The sequence below is a fragment of the Bombina bombina genome, chromosome 2 (genome assembly GCF_027579735.1).
Source record: "Bombina bombina isolate aBomBom1 chromosome 2, aBomBom1.pri, whole genome shotgun sequence".
In the NCBI taxonomy this organism is placed as follows: domain Eukaryota; kingdom Metazoa; phylum Chordata; class Amphibia; order Anura; family Bombinatoridae; genus Bombina; species Bombina bombina.
In genome coordinates, this window is record NC_069500.1 from 5,239,476 (window position 1) to 5,256,753 (window position 17,278).

General features: G+C 47.5%; 1 protein-coding gene across 1 annotated transcript in view; it reads left to right on the forward strand.

Annotated features, from left to right (window-relative positions):
* Positions 1-1,348: 1,348 nt before the first annotated feature.
* Positions 1,349-17,278, forward strand: part of LOC128650467 (atrial natriuretic peptide receptor 2-like) — a 570,608-nt gene continuing 554,678 nt past the window's right edge. The window contains 1 exon segment of the mRNA XM_053704420.1: positions 1,349-2,197. Within this exon segment, the coding sequence (XP_053560395.1) occupies positions 1,468-2,197 (730 nt within the window). The 5' untranslated portion in view covers positions 1,349-1,467.

Below are 17,278 nucleotides of genomic sequence, written 5' to 3' on the forward strand. Positions count from 1 at the left end.
GAAACAGGGACTGTTGGCAACTATGACAGGGCAGTGTGTGTGTGTATATATAGTGTCACAGGGCAGCATGTGTGTATATATAGTATCACAGGGCAGTGTGTGTGTATATATAGTGTCACAGGGCAGCGTGTGTGTGTATATATAGTGTCACAGGGCAGTGTGTGTGTATATATAGTGTCACAGGGCAGTGTGTGTATATAGTGTCACAGGGTAGTGTGTGTGTGTATATATATATATTTATATTAGTGTCACAGGGCAGTGTGTGTGTATATATAGTGTCACAGGGCAGTGTGTGTGTATATATAGTGTCACAGGGCAGTGTGTGTGTATATAGAGTGTCACAGGGCAGCGTGTGTGTATATATAGTGTCACAGGGCAGCGTGTGTGTATATATAGTGTCACAGGGCAGCGTGTGTGTGTGTATATATATATATATATATATATATATATATATATATATATCTGTATATTTAGTGTCACAGGGCAGTGTGTGTGTATATAGTGTCACAGGGCAGCGTGTGTGTATATATAGTGTCACAGGGCAGCGTGTGTGTATATATAGTGTCACAGGGCAGAGTGTGTGTATATATAGTGTCACAGGGCAGCGTGCGTGTATATAAAGTGTCACAGGGCAGCGTGTGTGTATATATAGTGTCACAGGGCAGCGTGTGTGTATATATAGTGTCACAGGGCAGCGTGTGTGTATATATAGTGTCACAGGGCAGAGTGTGTGTATATATAGTGTCACAGGGCAGCGTGCGTGTATATAAAGTGTCACAGGGCAGCGTGTGTGTATATATAGTGTCACAGGGCAGCGTGTGTGTATATATAGTGTCACAGGGCAGCGTGTGTGTATATATAGTGTCACAGGGCAGTGTGTGTGTATATAGTGTCACAGGGCAGCGTGTGTGTATATATAGTGTCACAGGGCAGCGTGTGTGTATATATAGTGTCACAGGGCAGCGTGTGTGTATATATAGTGTCACAGGGCAGCGTGTGTGTGTATATATAAAGTGTCACAGGGCAGCGTGTGTGTATATATAGTGTCACAGGGCAGCGTGTGTGTGTATATATAAAGTGTCACAGGGCAGCGTGTGTGTGTATATAGTGTCACAGGGCAGGGATAGTTTATATAGTATTACATGACAGTATGTATATAAAATACAGAGTTCTGCATAAAGTGTCCCTAAGCAGTTTCTACATAAAGGAGCAGTGTATCCTGAGCTAGTGTGGGTTTCTGACAGCAGGGGGAGTTGTACCCCTCTGCTTGGGCCGGTTCTCCTTGTGGTATGACATCTGGAGAGAGGTGGAGGGGGAGGTGTGAGGAGGAGGAGGAGGGAGATCTCAGAGCAGGGCTCCCTGTGCAGAGAATAGTTGTGCTCTGTCTGTACTTCTTTGCTGTGCTAAATACCTTTAAGAGGCCGGCTGGGTGTGGGTGCCCCAGGTGCCCGTGTGAGGTTCTGAAAGATGATGCCCACATCTCTCTCGCCTGCACTGGCATACAGCATAATGCCGACGTTCTGTGTTTTCCTCTTTTACCTTTTCTGCCCATCTTGTGGTCGCTTGAACTCCACTGTAAACCTGACGCTGGCGGTTGTGCTACCGGATAAGAACCTGAGATATGCTTGGTCTTGGCCCCGCATTGCTCCTGCTCTGCACATGGCAATAGAATATGCACAAGGTGAGCTTCAACTTCTTCCTGGGTACCAAGTGAATTGGGTCTTCCTCACCTCTGAGCTTGAGGGGGCCTGCTCAGAATATGTGGCCCCTCTTAATGCAGTTGACTTAAAACTCTTTTATGACCCCGATGCATTTTTTGGCCCAGGCTGTGTGTACCCTGCGGCATCAGTCGCCCGCTTTGCCACTCACTGGCGCCTTCCCCTGATAACTGCGGGTGCTCTGGCTTTTGGTTTTAAGCAGGATGATAATCATTATAATACAACTGTACGGACAGGACCCACCGCAATAAAGTTGGGAGAGTTTGTGTCGCATCTTCATGAACATTTCAACTGGAGCTCACGAGCTGCACTGGTTTACTATGACGTTAAGATGGATGACCGGCCGCACTACTTCATCATTGAGGGCGTCTACCTGGCACTAGACAAGGATTTTGGGAACCTTACTGTCCGCTATCAAATGTACCAGGATGATGAGAATGTCGGCAGTGTGGTTCAGTTCATACAGAACAATGGGCGAGGTAAGTGACGCTTCTGTATTATTCACGGGACAGATGACTTTGTGTTTGGAGGATGCGTATGGACCTCACTGGCTGATGTAACTAAATAAAAATCTCATGTTAGTGATGAGGGAGAAAGAAACAGACAGACACAAGTTATTGCCCTTACTCAGAGGGGCAACTACCAGAGGTTATCTAGATAACTCATGTTATGAGAGGGGGTAACTAGCGAAGGTTATCTATATAACTCAGGTGATGAGAGGGGGTAACTAGTGGAGTGTATCTATATAACTCATGTGATGAGAGGAGGTAACTAGCGGAGTGTATCTATATAACTCATGTGATGAGAGGGGTAACTAGCGGAGTGTATCTATATAACTCAGGTGATTAGAGGGGGTAACTAGCGATGGTTATCTATATAACTCAGGTGATGGGAGGGGTAACTAGCGGAGTGTATCTATATAACTCAGGTGATTAGAGGGGGGTAACTAGCGGAGTGTATATAACTCATGTGATGAGAGGGGTAACTAGCAGAGTGTATCTATATAACTCAGGTGATTAGAGGGGGGTAACTAGCAGAGTGTATCTATATAACTCAGGTGATTAGAGGGGGGTAACTAGCAGAGTGTATATAACTCATGTGATGAGAGGGGTAACTAGCAGAGTGTATATAACTCATGTGATGAGAGGGGTAGCTAGCGGAGTGTATCTATATAACTCATGTGATGAGAGGGGGTAACTAGCAGAGTGTATCTATATAACTCAGGTGATGAGAGGGGGTAACTAGCGGAGTGTATATAACTCATGTGATGAGAGGGGGTAACTAGCAGAGTGTATCTATATAACTCATGTGATGAGAGGGGTAACTAGCGGAGTGTATCTAACTCAGGTGATGAGAGGGGGTAACTAGCGGAGTGTATATAACTCATGTGATGAGAGGGGGTAACTAGCAGAGTGTATATAACTCAGGTGATGAGAGGGGGTAACTAGCGGAGTGTATATAACTCATGTTATGAGGGGGGTAACTAGCGGAGTGTATATAACTTAGGTGATGAGAGGGGGTAACTAGCGGAGTGTGTCTATATAACTCATGTGATGAGAGGGGTAACTAGCGGAGTGTATATAACTCATGTTATGAGGGGGGTAACTAGCGGAGTGTATATAACTTAGGTGATGAGAGGGGGTAACTAGCGGAGTGTGTCTATATAACTCATGTGATGAGAGGGGGTAACTAGCGGAGTGTGTCTATATAACTCAGGTGATGAGAGGGGGTAACTAGCGGAGTGTGTCTATATAACTCATGTGATGAGAGGGGTAACTAGCGGAGTGTATATAACTCATGTTATGAGGGGGGTAACTAGCGGAGTGTATATAACTTAGGTGATGAGAGGGGGTAACTAGCGGAGTGTATATAACTCATGTGATGAGAGGGGGTAACTAGCGGAGTGTATATAACTCATGTGATGAGAGGGGGTAACTAGCAGAGTGTATATAACTCAGGTGATGAGAGGGGGTAACTAGCGGAGTGTATATAACTCATGTGATGAGGGGGGTAACTAGCAGAGTGTATATAACTCATGTGATGAGAGGGGTAACTAGCGGAGTGTATATAACTGAGGTGATGAGAGGGGGTAACTAGCGGAGTGTATATAACTGAGGTGATGAGGGGGGTAACTAGCGGAGTGTATCTATATAACTCATGTGATGAGAGGGGGTAACTAGCGGAGTGTATATAACTCATGTGATGAGGGGGGTAACTAGCGGAGTGTATATAACTTAGGTGATGAGAGGGGGTAACTAGCGGAGTGTATCTATATATAACTCATGTGATGAGAGGGGTAACTAGCGGAGTGTATCTATATAACTCATGTGATGAGAGGGGTAACTAGCGGAGTGTATATAACTCAGGTGATGAGAGGGGGTAACTAGCAGAGTGTATCTATATAACTCAGGTGATGAGAGGGGGTAACTAGCGGAGTGTATATAACTCATGTGATGAGAGGGGGTAACTAGCGGAGTGTATCTATATAACTGATGAGAGGGGGTAACTAGCGGAGTGTATATAACTCATGTGATGAGGGGGGTAACTAGCGGAGTGTATATAACTTAGGTGATGAGAGGGGGTAACTAGCGGAGTGTATCTATATAACTCATGTGATGAGAGGGGTAACTAGCGGAGTGTATATAACTCAGGTGATGAGAGGGGGTAACTAGCAGAGTGTATCTATATAACTCAGGTGATGAGAGGGGGTAACTAGCGGAGTGTATATAACTCATGTGATGAGAGGGGGTAACTAGCAGAGTGTATCTATATAAGGTCTAATGTACTTTGTATTTGCTTATCATTGTTGTATCCTGCAGTACAGACTTTATTCTTTGTTAAGTAATTTGTTCTACCGTCCTGTGCCAACCTGGTGATGAAGATTGGATGGACCAGGGGACCCATTTTACCAGGTTGTTTGACTGTATTGTGCGTGTCTGCAGTGACTGTCTCACGCCTGTGTGTGCGCGTCTGCAGTGACTGTCTCACGCCTGTGTGCGTGTCTGCAGTGACTGTCTCATGCCTGTGTGCGTGTCTGCAGTGACTGTCTCACGCCTGTGTGCCCGTCTGCAGTGACTGTCTCACGCCTGTGTGCCCGTCTGCAGTGACTGTCTCATGCCTGTGTGCCCGTCTGCAGTGACTGTCTCACGCCTGTGTGCCCGTCTGCAGTGACTGTCTCACGCCTGTGTGCGTGTCTGAAGTGACTGTCTCACGCCTGTGTGCGTGTCTGCAGTGACTGTCTCACGCCTGTGTGTGTGCGTCTGCAGTGACTGTCTCACGCCTGTGTGTGTGCGTCTGCAGTGACTGCCTCACGCCTGTGTGTGTGCGTCTGCAGTGACTGCCTCACGCCTGTGTGTGTGCGTCTGCAGTGACTGCCTCACGCCTGTGTGCGCGTCTGCAGTGACTGTCTCACGCCTGTGTGTGCGTCTGCAGTGACTGGTGTTAGTTTTTTTATTATAACATGCTCTCCCCATTGATGTCTATGGGGAAATCGTGCACAAGCACGTCAAAGCAGCCCTTGTATTATGTGCGGTATGGAGCTCATCGAAACCATATCGCACGCACAAGGCGGCGTTTCGCACCCTCTATAGCGCAAGACTTGTAATCTAGGTGTGGGTTATAGGTCGGTGTGTCTCATGTGTGTTTGGCGAGACTGTAATATACTGGGTTATGGTTCTGTGTGTCTTATATAGGTTTGTCCTGACTAATATACTGGGTTATGGTTCTGTGTGTCTCATATAGGTTTGTCATAACTGTAATATACTGGGTTATGGTTCTGTGTGTCTCATATAGGTTTGTCATAACTGTAATATACTGGGTTATGGTTCTGTGTTTCTCATATAGGTTTGTCATGACTGTAATATACTGGGTTATGGTTCTGTGTTTCTCATATAGGTTTGTCATGACTGTAATATACTGGGTTATGGTTCTGTGTTTCTCATATAGGTTTGTCATGACTGTAATATACTGGGTTATGGTTCTGTGTGTCTCATATAGGTTTGTCATAACTGTAATATACTGGGTTATGGTTCTGTGTTTCTCATATAGGTTTGTCATGACTATAATATACTGGGTTATGGTTCTGTGTTTCTCATATAGGTTTGTCATGACTGTAATATACTGGGTTATGGTTCTGTGTGTCTCATATAGTTTGTCATGACTGTAATATACTGGGTTATCGTTCTGTGGGTGTCATGTATGGTTGGCGTGACTGTAATATACTGGGTTATCGTTCTGTGTGTGTCTCATGTATGGTTGGTGTGACTGTAATATACTGGGTTATGGTTCTGTGTGTCTCATGTATGGTTTGCTTGACTGTAATATACTGGGTTATGGTTCTGTGTGTCTCATATATGGTTGGCGTGCCTAATATACTGGGTTATCGTTCTGTGTGTCTCATGTATGGTTGGCATGACTGTCATATACTGGGTTATGGTTCCGTGTGTCTCATGTATGTTTGTCATGACTGTAATATACTGGGTTATGGTTCCGTGTGTCTCATGTGTGTTTGGCGTGACTGTCATATACTGGGTTATGGTTCCGTCAGTCTCTTGTACGGTTTGTAGATCGCCAACAGATTCCGCAGTGCTATAAACATAGGCGGTATACAAGGTAGCAATTATAGGAATCAAATTAATAGAGGGCCCTACCGAGAGTTGCACTGTTGTAATCAGCTCTTATGAAGGTGATCTGCAAACAGTTGGGCTTTTAGCCTTACATGCTAAGGGGGTTCATGGCAAATAGTAATGGAGGAGAGTGTATTAGTGGTATTAGGAAAGATTAGTGTAGGTTGTATGCATCCCTGAACAGTCTTTAGGGAGCGCTTGAATGTTTCAAAACTAGGGGAGAGTCTTGTGAAGCGAGGCAAAGAGTTCCACAAGATGGGAGCCAGTTTGGAGAAGTCCTGTAAACGGGAATGTGAGGAGGTAATAAGAGAGGAGGTGAATAGGAGGTCATGAGCAAAGCGAAAGAGACGGGAGGGAGGGTATCTGGAGACAAGGTCTGAGATGTATGGGGGAGCAGTGCAGTTTAGGGCTTTGTATGTCAGAGTCAGAATTTTGTTTTTAATCCTGGAGGCAAGAGGAAGCCAGTGAAGGGATTGGCAGAGAGGAGCAGTAGATGAAGAGCGACGTGTAAGGAAGATGAGCCTGGCAGAGGCATTCATTATGGATTGTAAAGGAGCTAGGCGGCAGCTAGGGAGACCAGAAAGGACGGTTATGGTTCTGTGTGTTATAGTTTTGTGTGTCTCATGTATGGTTGTCATGACTGTAATATACTGGGCTATGGTTCTGTGTGTCTCATGCATGGTTGGGGTGACTTTAGTATACTGGGTTATGGTTCTGTGTGTCTCATGTATGTTTGGCGTGACTGTGGTATACTGGGTTATGGTTCTGTATGTCTCATGTTTGGCGTGACTGTAATATACTGGGTTATGGTTCTGTTTGTCTCGTGTGTTTGGCGTGACTGTAATATACTGGGCTATGGTTCCGTGTGTCTCATGTTTGGTTGACGTGACTGTAGTATACTGGGCTATGGTTCCGTGTGTCTCATGTTTGGTTGATGTGACTGTAGTATACTGGGTTATGGTTCTGTGTGTCTCATGTATGTTTGGCGTGACTAATATACTGGGTTATGGTTCCATGTGTCTCATGTATGGTTGGCATGACTGTAATATACTGGGATATGGTTCTGTGTTTTTGATGTATGGTTGGAGTTACTGTAATAAACTGGGCTATGGTTCTGTGTGTCTCATGTATGGTTGGCGTGACTGTAATATACTGGGTTATGGTTCCGTCTGTCTCATGTATGGTTGGTGTGACATATATACTGGGTTATCGTTCTGTGTGTGTCTCATGTATGGTTGGTGTGACATATATACTGGGTTATCGTTCTGTGTGTGTCTCATGTATGGTTGGCGTGACTGTAATATACTGGGTTATCGTTCTTTGTGTGTCTTATGTATGGTTGGCGTGACTGTAATATACTGGGTTATGGTTCTGTGTGTCTCATGTATGGTTGGCGTGACTAATATACTGGGTTATCGTTCTGTGTGTGTCTCATGTATGGTTGGCGTGACTGTAGTATACTGGGTTATGGTTCCGTGTGTTTCATGTATGGTTGGCGTGACTAATATACTGGGTAATGGTTCCGTCTGTCTCATGTATGGTTGGCGTGACTGTAATATACTGGGTTATGGTTTTGTGTGTTTCATGTATGGTTGGCGTGACTGTAATATACTGGGTTATGGTTCTGTGTGTCTCATGTATGGTTGGCGTGATTGTAGTATACTGGGTAATGGTTCTGTCTGTCTCATGTATGGTTGGCAAGATTGTAGTATACTGGGTTATGGTTCTGTGTGTCTCATGTATGGTTGGCGTGACTGTAATATACTGGGTTATGGTTCTGTGTGTCTCATGTATGGTTGGCGTGTCTGTAGTATACTGGGTTATGGTTCAGTGTGTCTCATGTATGGTTGGCGTGACTGTAATATACTGGGTTATCATTCTGTGTGTCTCCTGTATGGTTGGCGAGACTGTAATATACTGGGTTATGGTTCCGTGTGTCTCATGTATGGTTGACGTGATTATAATATACTGACTGGGTAATGGTTCTGTCTGTCTCATGTATGGTTGGCGTGACTGTAATATACTGGGTTATGGTTCCGTTTGTCTCATGTATGGTTGGCGTGACTGTAGTATGCTGGGTTATGGTTCCGTTTGTCTCATGTATGGTTGGCTTAGCCTAGCATATGTTAGTTCTGGTTCAGACTACTCTCACAGGTCGAGTTCTGCCTGGTTTGGATGTTTTGGGTTAAGTTCTAATTCTCATGAATCACGCTGTGAATAAAATTGCTTCACTGTGTCAGGCCCAGGTCTACATGCCTGTGTGGTTCTGATCTGTTTGCACTGTCTCCCGGTTCTATGCGTTGTGTTTCTCACGGGTTGGTTTAGACATGAATCCGTGTCTAGGTGACTTTGCTGTGAAATTCCTTCTGCTGTAACTGGCGGTGACATAAAGGCACATCATGTTTCCCTGTATAGGAGGCCAGTAAGCACATACTCCCATCAGCGTATACCCTGCCCTTGAGAATTTACCCATCATGCACTGATGCCAGAGGTTGCCCATATGTCATTTTTCACATCAGTCTTTATGTTGCCTCAGCTGGTGTGTAACACTGTGTAAAGTGAAAGTGTAATTCCTGGGCAGCTGTGCAATGTATCCTACTGATCAACCAGACAACCTGAGATCAGACCCTGTATTGTACAGTATGAAGGGAAAGCAGACCCTGTATTGTACAGTATGGGGAGAGGAGATCAGACCCTGTATTGTACAGTATGAAGGGAAATCAGACCCTGTATTGTACAGTATGGGGAGAGGAGATCAGACCCTGTATTGTACAGTATGAAGGGAAATCAGACCCTGTATTGTACAGTATGGGGAGAGGAGATCAGACCCTGTATTGTACAGTATGAAGGGAAATCAGACCCTGTATTGTACAGTATGGGGAGAGGAGATCAGACCCTGTATTGTACAGTATGAAGGGAAATCAGACCCTGTATTGTACAGTATGGGGAGAGGAGATCAGACCCTGTATTGTACAGTATGAAGGGAAATCAGACCCTGTATTGTACAGTATGGGGAGAGGAGATCAGACCCTGTATTGTACAGTATGAAGGGAAATCAGACCCTGTATTGTACAGTATGGGGAGAGGAGATCAGACCCTGTATTGTACAGTATGAAGGGAAATCAGACCCTGTATTGTACAGTATGAAGGGAAATCAGACCCTGTATTGTACAGTATTGGGGGAGGAGATCAGACCCTGTATTTTACAGTATGGGGGGAGGAGATCAGACCCTGTATTGTACAGTAAGAAGGGAAATCAGACCCTGTATTGTACAGTATGGGGAGAGGAGATCAGACCCTGTATTGTACAGTATGAAGGGAAATCAGACCCTGTATTGTACAGTATGAAGGGAAATCAGACCCTGTATTGTACAGTATTGGGGGAGGAGATCAGACCCTGTATTTTACAGTATGGGGGGAGGAGATCAGACCCTGTATTGTACAGTAAGAAGGGAAATCAGACCCTGTATTATACAGTATGGGGGGAGGAGATCAGATCCTGTATTGTACAGTATGGGGGGAGAAAATCAGACCCTGTATTGTACAGTATGGGGGGAGGAGATCAGATCCTGTATTGTACAGTATGGGGGGAGAAAATCAGACCCTGTATTGTACAGTATGGGGGGAGGAGATCAGACCCTGTATTGTACAGTAGGGGGGAGGAGATCAGACCCTGTATTGTACAGTAGGGGGGAGGAGATCAGACCCTGTATTGTACAGTATGGGGGGAGGAGATATGACCCTGTATTGCACAGTATGGGGGGGAGGAGATCAGACCCTGTATTGCACAGTATGGGGGGAGAAAATCAGACCCTGTATTGTACAGTATGGGGGGAGGAGATCAGATCCTGTATTGTACAGTAGGGGGGAGGAGATCAGATCCTGTATTGTACAGTAGGGGGGGAGGAGATCAGACCCTGTATTGTACAGTAGGGGGAGAGGAGACCACACCCTGTATTGTACAGTATGGGGAGAGGAGATCAGACCCTGTATTTTACAGTATGGGGGGGAGGAGGTCAGACCCTGTATTTTACAGTACGGGGGGGAGGAGGTCAGACCCTGTATTTTACAGTATGGGGGGGAGGAGGTCAGACCCTGTATTGTACAGTATGGCGGGGAGGAGATCAGACCCTGTATTGCACAGTATGGCGGGGAGGAGATCAGACCCTGTATTGCACAGTATGGGGGGGAGGAGATCAGACCCTGTATTGCACAGTATGGGGGGGAGGAGATCAGACCCTGTATTGCACAGTATGGGGGGGAGGAGATCAGACCCTGTATTGCACAGTATGGGGGGGGAGGAGATCAGACCCTGTATTGTACAGTAGGGGGAGAGGAGATCAGACCCTGTATTGTATAGTAGGGGGGGAGAGGAGATCAGACCCTGTATTGTACAGTAGGGGGGGGGAGCAGATCAGACCCTGTATTGTACAGTAGGGGGGGAGGAGATCAGACCCTGTATTGTACAGTAGGGGCATTGTAGTGTACCTCACAGTAGGGGGCATGTTACTGGAATTGTAGTGTACCTCACAGTAAGGGGCAGGCGACTGGCATTGTAGTGTACCTGACAGTAGGGGGCAGGCGACTGGCATTGTAGTGTACCTGACAGTAGGGGGCAGGCGACTGGCATTGTAGTGTACCTCACCGTAGGGGGCAGGCGACTGGCATTGTAGTGTACCTCACCGTAGGGGGCAGGCGACTGGCATTGTAGTGTACCTCACCGTAGGGGGCAGGCGACTGGCATTGTAGTGTACCTCACCGTAGGGGGCAGGCGACTGGCATTGTAGTGTACCTAACCGTAGGGGGCAGGCGACTGGCATTGTAGTGTACCTCACAGTATGTTGGGGATGTAGTTTTTGGAGAGGCCACATAAGGTGCCAGGGCAAGTAGTCTGCAGGCAGCCGGAGTTAAAGCATTGGCTACTTGAAATCTCCCAGAATGACTAAAGGGCCTTTACATGTGAGAGCTCTGGGAGTTACTGTGGTCTAGGGGCCAATAGATAACAGCAACATAGAGAGACAGGAAATGAGGTTGATAGCATGAACCTGCAAGGAGCTAAGGGTGTGTGCACAAACAGTGTAAAGGGTGTCCATGCGCAGTGTGTGTGAGGGTGTGCATGAGGGTCTAAGGGGGTGCACGTTCCATGTGTGTGAGGGGCTATAGGGGTGCATGTGCCGTGTGTGCTAGGGGCTAAGAGGGTGCATGTGCCATGTATGCAAGGAGCTAAGGGGGTGCATGTGCCATGTGTGCTAGGGTCTAAGGGGGTTCACGTGTGGTGTGCGAGGAGCTAAGGGGTGCATGTGCCATGTGTGCAAGGGGCTAAGCGGGTGCACATGTGGTGTGCGAGGAGCTAAGGAGTGCATGTGCCATGTGTGCGAAGGGCTAAGCGGGTGCACATGTGGTGTGCGAGGAGCTAAGGAAGTGCATGTGCCATGTGTGCAAGGGGCTAAGCGGGTGCACATGTGGTGTGCGAGGGGCTAAGGGAGTGCATGTGCCATGTATGTGAGGGGCTAAGGGAGTGCATGTGCCATGTGTGCAAGGGGCTAAGCGGGTGCACATGTGGTGTGCGAGGGGCTAAGGGGTGCATGTGCCATGTGTGCAAGGGGCTAAGCGGGTGCACATGTGGTGTGCGAGGGGCTAAGGGGTGCATGTGCCATGTGTGCAAGGGGCTAAGCGGGTGCACATGTGGTGTGAGGGGCTAAGGGAGTGCATGTGCAAGGGGCTAAGCGCATAGTTGCCAACAGTCCCTGATTTCCAGGGACAGTCCCTGGATTTTGTTGTATGTCCCTGGATTTTTTTTGTCCCTGGAAATGTCCCTGAAAATCTCTTTTGCACAACATTTGTTGTTTGTATGTGTATATATATATATATATATATATATATATATATATATATATACACATACATATATACAGATAGATATAGTGTATTATGTAAATATAATTAATCCCTAATGGAATATTATTATTATCATTGAATGGGTTTCACATATTATTTGTCTTTCTAATTTTGATGCTGTGTTGTAAAAATAACCATATGCCCAGAATGTGTTCCAGAGACTGGGTAGGTGTAAGAGCTTGGTGCTGTAATCTGTATAATAAACTATGGATAAGTCTAAATTATACTATTACTTTCAAATGGGTGTGTTTTGATTGCAGAACTGAGTGGGCGGAGCTGTTGAACAGTAGGTCGTCAATACTCCAGTAACCCGCTTGCTTGCTCTGCTGCAAAGTGTCCCTGGAATTTTTTTTGAAATGTTGGCAACTATGTAAGCGGGTGCACATGTGGTGTGCGAGGGGCTAAGGGAGTGCATGTGTCATTTGTGCAAGGGGCTAAGCGGGTGCACATGTGGTGTGCAAGGGGCTAAGGGAGTGCATGTGCCATGTGTGCGAGGGGCTAAGGGAGTGCATGTGCCATGTGTGCAAGGGGCTAAGGGAGTGCATGTGCCATGTGTGCAAGGGGCTAAGGGAGTGCATGTGCCGTGGGTGCACATGTGGTGTTCAAGGGGCTAAGCGGGTGCACATGTGGTGTTCGAGGGGCTAAGGGAGTGCATGTGCCATGTGTGCGAGGGGCTAAGGGAGTGCATGTGCCATGTGTGCGAGGGGCTAAGGGGGTGCATGTGCCATGTGTGCGAGGGGCTAAGGGAGTGCATGTGCCATGTGTGCGAGGGGCTAAGGGAGTGCATGTGTCATGTGTGCAAGGGGCTAAGCGGGTGCACATGTGGTGTTCGAGGGGCTAAGGGAGTGCATGTGTCATGTGTGCAAGGGGCTAAGGGAGTGCATGTGCCATGTGTGCAAGGGGCTAAGCGGGTGCACATGTGGTGTTCGAGGGGCTAAGGGAGTGCATGTGCCATGTGTGCAAGGGGCTAAGGGAGTGCATGTGTGCAAGGGGCTAAGGGAGTGCATGTGTGCAAGGGGCTAAGGGAGTGCATGTGTCATGTGTGCAAGGGGCTAAGGGAGTGCATGTGTGCAAGGGGCTAAGGGAGTGCATGTGTGCAAGGGGCTAAGGGAGTGCATGTGTCATGTGTGCAAGGGGCTAAGGGAGTGCATGTGTCATGTGTGCAATGGGCTAAGGGAGTGCATGTGCCATGTGTGCAAGGGGCTAAGGGAGTGCATGTGTCATGTGTGCAAGGGGCTAAGGGAGTGCATGTGTCATGTGTGCAAGGGGCTAAGGGAGTGCATGTGTGCAAGGGGCTAAGGGAGTGCATGTGTCATGTGTGCAAGGGGCTAAGGGAGTGCATGTGCCATGTGTGCAAGGGGCTAAGGGAGTGCATGTGTCATGTGTGCAAGGGGCTAAGGGAGTGCATGTGTGCAAGGGGCTAAGGGAGTGCATGTGTGCAAGGGGCTAAGGGAGTGCATGTGTCATGTGTGCAAGGGGCTAAGGGAGTGCACGTGTCATGTGTGCGAGGGGCTAAGGGAGTGCACGTGTGGTGTGCGAGGGGCTAAGGGAGTGCACGTGTGGTGTGCGAGGGGCTAAGGGAGTGCATGTGTCATGTGTGCAAGGGGCTAAGGGAGTGCATGTGCCATGTGTGCAAGGGGCTAAGGGAGTGCATGTGTCATGTGTGCAAGGGGCTAAGGGAGTGCATGTGCCATGTGTGCAAGGGGCTAAGGGAGTGCATGTGTCATGTGTGCAAGGGGCTAAGGGAGTGCATGTGTCATGTGTGCAAGGGGCTAAGGGAGTGCACGTGTGGTGTGCGAGGGGCTAAGGGAGTGCATGTGTCATGTGTGCAAGGGGCTAAGCGGGTGCACGTGTGGTGTGCGAGGGGCTAAGGAAGTGCATGTTCCGTGTGTGCGAAGGGCTAAGGGAGTGCACGTGTGGTGTGCGAGGGGCTAAGGAAGTGCATGTTCCGTGTGTGCATGGGTTCGCTCTTACTTCTGGGATTGTTTGGCTCATGGCTTTGTGTTTTGTTGTACACAGGCTGGGACCCCAGCTGCTGAGAGTGGTGCAGAGTGATAGCAGATGTTTGTTTCCAGCTAGTTGGTGGATATTTGTAGAGATATTTACATTCTCTTTGGTTTTGCAAGTGGTGAGGGCTGGGCTGTGAGCTTAATGAACAGGACAGAAGTGGTAAAACAGACTTGGATTGAGCTATTTTTGTAGCACAATTTAGCTCTATAGTGGAGATTCTGTAATCCATGGTCATTCTCTTAGCCTTACTCATCTGACAAGCTCTAATAAGGAAGTGTAAGGTCAGAGGATGTAACGGGACAGGAGGGTGTGTATATGACATCAGGAGATGTAACGGGACAGGAGGGTGTGTATATGACAGGGGATGTAACAGGACAGGAGGGTGTGTATATGACATCAGGGGATGTATCAGGACAGGAGGGTGTGTATATGACATCAGGAGATGTAACGGGACAGGAGGGTGTGTATATGACAGGGGATGTAACAGGACAGGAGGGTGTGTATATGACATCAGGGGATGTATCAGGACAGGAGGGTGTGTATATGACATCAGGAGATGTAACGGGACAGGAGGGTGTGTATATGACATCAGGGGATGTAACGGGACAGGAGGGTGTGTATATGACATCAGGGGATGTAACAAGACAGGAGGGTATGTATATGACATCAGAGGATGTAACGGGAGAGGAGGGTGTGTATATGACATCAGAGGATGTAACGGGACAGGAGGGTGTGTATATGACATCAGGAGATGTAACGGGACAGGAGGGTGTGTATATGACATCAGGGGATGTAACGGGACAGGAGGGTGTGTATATGACATCAGGGGATGTAACAAGACAGGAGGGTATGTATATGACATCAGAGGATGTAACGGGAGAGGAGGGTGTGTATATGACATCAGAGGATGTAACGGGACAGGAGGGTGTGTATATGACATCAGAGGATGTAACGGGACAGAAAGGTGTGTATATGACATCAGGGAATGTAATGGGACAGGAGGGTGTGTATATGACAGGGGATATAACAGAACAGGAGGGTGTGTATATGACATCAGGGGATTTAATGGGACAGGAGGGTGTGTATATGACATCAGGGGATGTAACAGGACAGGAGGGTGTGTATATGAAATCAGGAGATGTAACGGGACAGGAGGGTGTGTATATGACATCAGGAGATGTAACGGGACAGGAGGGTGTGTATATGACATCAGGAGATGTAACGGGACAGGAGGGTGTGTATATGACATCAGGGGATGTAACGGGACAGGAGGGTGTGTATATGACATCAGGGGATGTAACAAGACAGGAGGGTATGTATATGACATCAGAGGATGTAACGGGAGAGGAGGGTGTGTATATGACATCAGAGGATGTAACGGGACAGGAGGGTGTGTATATGACATCAGGAGATGTAACGGGACAGGAGGGTGTGTATATGACATCAGGAGATGTAACAGGACAGGAGGGTGTGTATATGATATCAGGGGATGTAACAAGACAGGAGGGTGTGTATATGACATCAGGGGATGTAACGGGACAGGAGGGTGTGTATATGACATCAGGGGATGTAACGGGACAGGAGGGTGTGTATATGACATCAGGAGATGTAACAGGACAGGAGGGTGTGTATATGATATCAGGGGATGTAACAAGACAGGAGGGTGTGTATATGATATCAGGGGATGTAACAGGACAGGAGGGTGTGTATATGATATCAGGGGATGTAACAGGACAGGAGGGTGTGTATATGACATCAGGAGATGTAACAAGACAGGAGGGTGTGTATATGACATCAGGGGATGTAACAGGACAGGAGGGTGTGTATATGATATCAGGGGATGTAACAGGACAGGAGGGTGTGTATATGACATCAGGAGATGTAACAAGACAGGAGGGTGTGTATATGACATCAGGGGATGTAACGGGACAGGAGGGTGTGTATATGACATCAGAGGATGTAACGGGACAGGAGGGTGTGTATATGACATCAGAGGATGTAACGGGACAGGAGGGTGTGTATATGACATCAGGGGATGTAACAAGACAGGAGGGTGTGTATATGATATCAGGGGATGTAACAGGACAGGAGGGTGTGTATATGACATCAGAGGATGTAACGGGACAGGAGGGTGTGTATATGACATCAGAGGATGTAACGGGACAGGAGGGTGTGTATATGACATCAGGGGATGTAACAGGACAGTAGGGTGTGTATATGACATCAGGGGATGTAACAGGACATGAGGGTGTGTATATGACAGGGGATGTAACGGGACAGGAGGGTGTGTATATGACATCAGGGGATGTAACAGGACAGTAGGGTGTGTATATGACATCAGGGGATGTAACAGGACAGGAGGGTGTGTATATGACATCAGAGGATGTAACGGGACAGGAGGGTGTGTATATGACATCAGAGGATGTAACGGGACAGGAGGGTGTGTATATGACATCAGGGGATGTAACGGGACAGGAGGGTGTGTATATGACATCAGGAGATGTAACGGGACAGGAGGGTGTGTATATGACAGGGGATGTAACAGGACAGGAGGGTGTGTATATGACATCAGGGGATGTAACAGGACATGAGGGTGTGTATATGACAGGGGATGTAACGGGACAGGAGGGTGTGTATATGACAGGGGATGTAACAGGACAGGAGGGTGTGTATATGACATCAGGGCACTGCATATTTAATAAGATATTAGGAAATAACAGAAGTGCAGGCTGTGTAGCTCTAATCTCTGTTTCTTTGCCTTCCGTACCATGTGATTTCTGGGATCTCCCTGATGCCTGAGGCAAGGAATGCTGTACAGATGTACTAGATACCAGTAAGTGGCTACCAGACCATTAACTACAGAGCCTCAGGATAAAGTATATGACCTGTGCTGCCAGATGGCTAGAGCCTGTGTGTCAGCCCCAATAAAGATAAAAGCCTTGCTGCAACTTGCATCCCTTGGGGGGTGGGTCTCTGTGATGGCTTCACTGCAGTTACTTGCTAGTTGTTATATACAAGAGCAGGCTG